Consider the following 6,000-nt stretch of genomic DNA (forward strand, 5'->3'; position numbering starts at 1 on the left):
ACAGGTCACTTGGGGTTCCGGGAGGCAGGTGGGGACCCACTGGGATCTGGCTGCCAGAGCTGGGCTGTGCAGAGCTCTGTGAGAAGGCCGTAGGGCCAGGGAGAAAGGCCAGGAACCCACACAGGCACAGAGCACACCCTTGTCCAGGCCTGACTATCTCTGGTCATAGAGGCAGGCCACAAGAGGCGAAGGAGGACGAGGAGGGAGCCGAGGAGTTTGCCCAGTGCCACGTTCTGTGTGAGCTTTAGCACCACGCACACACTGCCTGCTCCTGTCACGAGTCTGACCGCCCTAATATGCAAGTGGGGCTGTGCCAGAAAGGGCAAGGGGCCTGCCCAGGGTCCCTGAGCAGGTCAGAGCCCAGCCTGGAACCACCTGCCCCACCCATTCCCATCACCAGCCCTAGGGCCCCCACCCACATCCTTCTTTCCCCTGTCCACCCACAGGGCTGAGCTCCAGGGGCAGCCTCTCCTGTATCAGGGGCACCTCAGGAAGAATACCCAGGGAGCAGTGAGGTGGGCACCCCAGGGGATAGCAGGTCCACCCCTCCTTGTTCACTCACAGGAGCCCCCGGCTCCTCTCCCATGGCCTGCCTGAGTGCACCCCCCATCCCTGACTGCTGGGCACAGGCATGAGCCCTGTCATGGGGGAGCAATTGGCACAGGGGGCTACACGCAGGGGTCCACCAGAACTCCAGGGGCAGAGGGCAGCGAAGGGCAGAGGGAACCAGACGAATCTAGAGGGTGCATTTGAGCAATGGGCACTAGGGCCCTGGCAGCCAGCTGGGTTGGGGAGGTAAGCAACCTATAGCAGGAGGAAGGGTCAGTGAGGAGCATGTCTCGGAGCACCTCAGTGAGGGCGTCTCCCCCAGCCTCGCCCACATCCATCACCACCTACGAGACCTGCCAGACCTATGAGAGGCCCATCGCCTTCACCTCCCGCTCCCGGAAGCTCTGGATCCAGTTCAAGTCCAACGAAGGCAACAGTGGCAAAGGGTTCCAAGTGCCCTACGTCACCTACGATGGTAAGGCACCGCTCATCACGGCCCGCTGGGTGCCAGGAGTGGAGACAGCCTCACGCCCCAGCCTCTGGCAGGGCACAGACCCAGGACCAGCATGCCCCAGGGGCCCCGCTGCAGACAGGCCTCAGGGTGTGGGGGTGCAGATGAGGACACTGCTGTCTGCAGGCGGAGGTGGAGGCACTGCCCACGGGAGGACAAGGCTAACCAGGGCAGCCAAGCCGCCATGACAGTACAGGAAGGGACCCCATGCGAAGGCCAGGGGCAGCATCCAGCACTCGCCGACAACCCGAGGCTGGAGCCAGGGAGGGCAGAGGTGGGGATGTGAGGGTCTCAAGTTCCGGCCTTCCCCTCCCTTGCTGACCCGCTTCCCAGAGGACTACCAGCAGCTGATAGAAGACATCGTGCGCGACGGGCGGCTGTACGCCTCGGAGAATCACCAGGAAATTCTGAAAGTGAGTTTATTGGAAGGGAATCCACATGATTCTGGGAGAGTGGCCTGGGCCGTCCCTGCCCCCACCCTGGCCCCTGGAGACATGAGACAGAGGGTGTGGCAGGGGAGGAGGCGGAGGGCCTGGGTCTGGTATGTCTGTCCCCTCAGACCAAGAGGCCTAAACCAAGCTGGCTCCTGAGGAGATGGGGACCGGGACCCGGGGACGAGGCTTTGGGCAGGTTCCTTGCCTGGCAGCCTCAGCTCTGCCTTCCTCGTCTGGGAGACGAGGGTAGTTGGACAGGGTGGTATCGTAGAATCTGGAACCCACTCTGCTGCTGTCACTCCTGTCATTGGGACCGAACCCCTCCATGTCCTCTGTGGCCTCGAGAGGCAGAGCCACGTCCTCACAGAGGGGAGGCTGCAGCTGTCTCAGTAGGCACTGGCCAGAGGCCCAGGGACCCAGTTCTTCCGGAGTAAGGCCAGACCTGGGGATCTGCTTGGGCTGGTGACAAGGACAAGAGTGGGGCTGGGGCCACATCCACCTGGCTGACCCTCGTCAGATATCACTTGACTGAGATAGAGGGTGGTCTGCATAGTTGGGTAGTCACCTCGAGACTTCCAGGCCCTTGCCTGGTGACCCTCGAGCTCATAGTAGGTGCTTTGTCAGTCATGTAGCTTGCTTTTAGCTGCTGCTCTTCTCAGGCTCCTAATGTCCTCCTCAGGCCACCTCTCTGTCTAGACAGAAACCAGAGAGCCACCCTGGCCCCTCCACAGCCTGTCTGGCCGATAGCACCCTCCTCACCCTGCTGTAGTCCAGCTGCCACCTCAGCACCTCTGCAGCTGGGAGCACCCTTCCAGAACTCAGAGTGTCCCGGCACTGCTCTTAGGACATGGGGGCCCACCCCTCAGGACCACCTGCCTGTTCTCGCTGCGCTCTCCCCAAGATGATCTCCCCTGCCTCTCCTCAGTGAATGTCCACCTGTCCCTCTGCTCTGTGCCGAGGTGCCTGTCCTCTGGGCAGCCTTCCTGGACCTCCCTGATTGGACCACACAAGTGTCACAGACCCTCAGAGACCAGCGTGCCACTTCTTCACAGCCCCTGTGAGCACTGCACCTTGGATCTGTTTCATGACTATGTGGTCCCGGCCTCCCTGTGAGAGGGGCTGCAGGGCTTCATGCCCCACAGCTGGGGCCCAGCATGGAGCCCTGAGGCAGAGGAGCAGCGCCAGGGGTGCTGTTCCTCAAGGGCAGCAATGCACGTAGGAAGGACCTGTGGTGCGCGTGTGTGAGCGAGGTGCCGTGTGTGTGGCAAGTTGTGTGCAGTGTGTACGTGTGGTTGTGTGAGAAGGGTTAGAGTGTGTCTGAACAGGTCAAACCCAGCAGCAAGCGTGGCCAGAGGCAGTAAGCTGACGACCTTCCAGGCCCAGAAGCGGGAGGTCGTCACCATTTGTGGAGGCCTTGCAGGAACCAGGCTACAGGCCTCTGCCAAGAGCCCACCGCTGGGCCTGCCCTCCAGAATACCCCAGCCAAGTCTCAGTCCACCCCTCAGTGCTTCCTTCTGGGTGGCCCATGATGGCATCAGGTAGTAGATTGTGCATGCTCCTCCAGAGGCCACTCAGGGAGGAAGAGCCAGGTGCCACCTGCACCCGCACTGGAGAGCTGTCCCCAGCCCTTCTGTAGCCAGGCTCTGCTGGGGGCCACACTCTACGTCTTCACTGCAGCCCTCAGAGTTGGGGTCCTGACCCTGCTGTCCAGGGGCCTCCTCGAGATGTAGAGCTGCCGAGGGCTTTCCAGGGTCGAGGAGCTAGTGACCAGGGAGCTGCAAGCTCAAGGTGCGGCTGTGGCTGCGAAGCCTTGCTTGGTCCTCAGCACGCTCTGGTTTTCAGAGTGTTATATTACCAACAGATGCTCTTAATAAAAGCATTCACGCCGGTAGGCTACCAAAAAAACCAGCCACATGGGGCTGGGGATGTGGCTCAGAGGTAGAGCACTCGTCTAGCATGCATTAGGCACTGGGTTTGATCCTCAGCATCACATAAAAATAAATAAATAAATAAAGATATTGTGTCCACCTATAACTAAAAAGCAAATATTTTATTTTTTTAAAGCAAATATTAAAAAAAAAAAAAAAAACAGCTACATGGGGCTGGGGATGTGGCTCAATGACAGAGCACTTGCCCAGTGTGCACTAGGGCCCAGATTCCCTCTCCAGCACCACAAAAAAACTATTAAAAAATGTAAAAAAGGGGGCTGGGGATGTGGCTCAAGCGGTAGCGTGCTCACCTGGCATGCGTGCGGCCCGGGTTCGATCCTCAGCACCACATACCAACAAAGATGTTGTGTCCGCCCAGAACTAAAAAATAAATATTAAAAATTCTCTCTCTCTATCTCTCTCTCTCTCCTCTCTCACTCTCTCTTTTAAAAAAAATGTAAAAAGGATGGGCTGAGGTTGTGGCTCAGCGGTACAGCACTTGCTTAGCACGTGCAAGGCCCTGGGTTCTATTCTCAGCACCATATATAAGTAAATAAAACAAGGTTATTGTGTCCAACTGTAACTAAATAAATATAAAAACAAATGTTAAAAGGAAAGGAAAAAAATACAATTACACTGTTAAACCCAAAGGACTATCTGTAGTAAAGAGATTTGGGGGATCCTGAAACCCTGCTCCCCATCCCTTCCAGGCCCCCAGTGGAATGCCCTGGCCCCACCTCACCCACCTCATCTCGCCATGTCTTGCAGGACAAGAAGCTGATCAAGGCGCTCTTCGACGTGCTGGCACACCCGCAGAACTACTTCAAGTACACAGCCCAGGAGTCCAAGGAGATGTTCCCCCGGTCCTTCATCAAACTGCTACGTTCCAAAGTGTCCCGATTCCTGCGGCCCTACAAATAACACTCAGAGCTGTCCTGCTCGGGGATGGCCAGGGAGCCAAGGAAGAAGAGCTCCTTCCCTCTGTCGTGGGGCTGAAAGGCAGCTCTGTGGGCCACCTCGTTGCCTGGGGAAGCCCATGATGCGTGCACTTCAGGAAGGCCACCAGCCCCTGGAGGGCCAAGGCTGAGCTGGGCCCCCATGGGACACTGCTTCTAAAGCCTTTTGCCCTTCGCCTCTCATCCCCAGACACCAGTAGTGCTTCCCCTGAGCCGGCTCTGGTGCACGCTGCCTGGCCAGGACACGCCGAGGGCACCAGAGAGCATGCGCTTCTGCCTGACGCTGTGGGAGAGAGGAGTGTGGCACCCTCCCGGAGGCTCTGTGAGCTTGGCCCCTGTCACCCACAGGAAGCCAGCAGAGAAGGAAGGACATGTGGAGGCACCATCTCTGAGGTGACAAGCCTGTGTTAGCACTTGTAGGGCTACTACACTGCCAACTCCTCCAGCCAGGATCGCAGGACATGGTGCCATGTCACTGGGCTCTAAGGACTCTGTGACAGATGGAAGAGAGCTGCTGAGGGATGAGTGGAGGTCTTCGCCAGCCCTGCTAGAACGGCTGATGAAGTGCTATATACATATGTATAAATATAAATACAAATATATATATATCTATATATACACACACACACACACACGTCTATTTGTGGGTACTGTAGGGGTGCTCTCTTCAGCAGCTGTAAACACTCGGTGCCACTACTGTCCCCCCAGCACTCACTCCCGTGTGGGAGACAGGAGCTGCCGGGCAGGTGCAGCATGGGCTGGCCCTGGACACCTTGTGACTATGAACTTGGGGAACTGAGCTCCCATGCTGGGTTGGAGGGTTGGCCCTGTCCCAGTCCCTTCACAGTGACATCACTGCCCTCAGGACACAGTGGAAGGCAGCCTCCCTTTGGGCCCCTGAATAAGGGGTGTAAATATCCAGCCATAAACTTAGGAAGGGGCCTGTGGCTATGACCTTGGGGTCTGAAGTGTGCCTGCGTGTCACCAAGAAATAAGGCTGTGAGGCCTGAGGCCTACCCAAGAGGAGGTGGCCCAGAGGCAGAGGTGGCCTGGGTCACAAGGCCTGGCTTCAGTGCAGCTTCCCCATGGGCCTGCCGCCTCCCTCTCAGAGTCTCCTCAAGGCTGCCTTCGTCCCACCAGCCAGGAAGCCAGAGCCCAGGATGGAGCCAGCTGAGACCTCGCGCACCCAGGGTCTGCGAAGCCTCAGACCGCCTGCTGCCAGCAAGAGGACGAGCAGAGGGAATGTTCTATATTATTCAGGTTAACAAACTTTAAAATTCCCAGGAACATGGGAGCATCTTACAATGAACTCCAACCACCAATGCCAAGTGGCCTCAGGTCTCCTGATCCCCAGCCCAGCCTGGCAGGTGAGAGGTGAGCAGTTTGAGAGACACACATGAAACATAGGACTGTGGACACACAGGCCAGCAAGCAAAGTCTCAAGATCCATGGCTGGTGACAGGAAGCAGGGCACGGCCCCTCCTCCAGGCCATAACAGGGCTTGGGATGCAGGCGTGAGTGGCCCTTACCCTCGCTACAGAGCTGGGTGCCCAGCTGTACTGACCCTGCTTTCGGTGCCATCTCTCAAGTCCAGCTCGAGTTTTTGGAGAGCAGCAGACAGG

The 6,000-nt window shown here is 57.8% G+C and overlaps 1 protein-coding gene across 1 annotated transcript in view; it reads left to right on the forward strand.

Moving 5' to 3' along the window:
- The window catches only part of Scube1 (signal peptide, CUB domain and EGF like domain containing 1), a 123,696-nt gene extending 118,334 nt beyond the window's left edge, over nucleotides 1-5,362 (forward strand). The window contains exons 20-22 of the mRNA XM_026394316.2: nucleotides 872-1,024; nucleotides 1,394-1,473; nucleotides 4,191-5,362. Of these exons, the coding sequence (XP_026250101.1) occupies nucleotides 872-1,024; nucleotides 1,394-1,473; nucleotides 4,191-4,343 (386 nt within the window). The 3' untranslated portion in view covers nucleotides 4,344-5,362. The remainder of the gene's footprint in view (nucleotides 1-871; nucleotides 1,025-1,393; nucleotides 1,474-4,190) is intronic.
- Nucleotides 5,363-6,000: the final 638 nt, after the last annotated feature.

This window comes from Urocitellus parryii, chromosome 5, assembly GCF_045843805.1.
Source record: "Urocitellus parryii isolate mUroPar1 chromosome 5, mUroPar1.hap1, whole genome shotgun sequence".
NCBI lineage: Eukaryota > Metazoa > Chordata > Mammalia > Rodentia > Sciuridae > Urocitellus > Urocitellus parryii.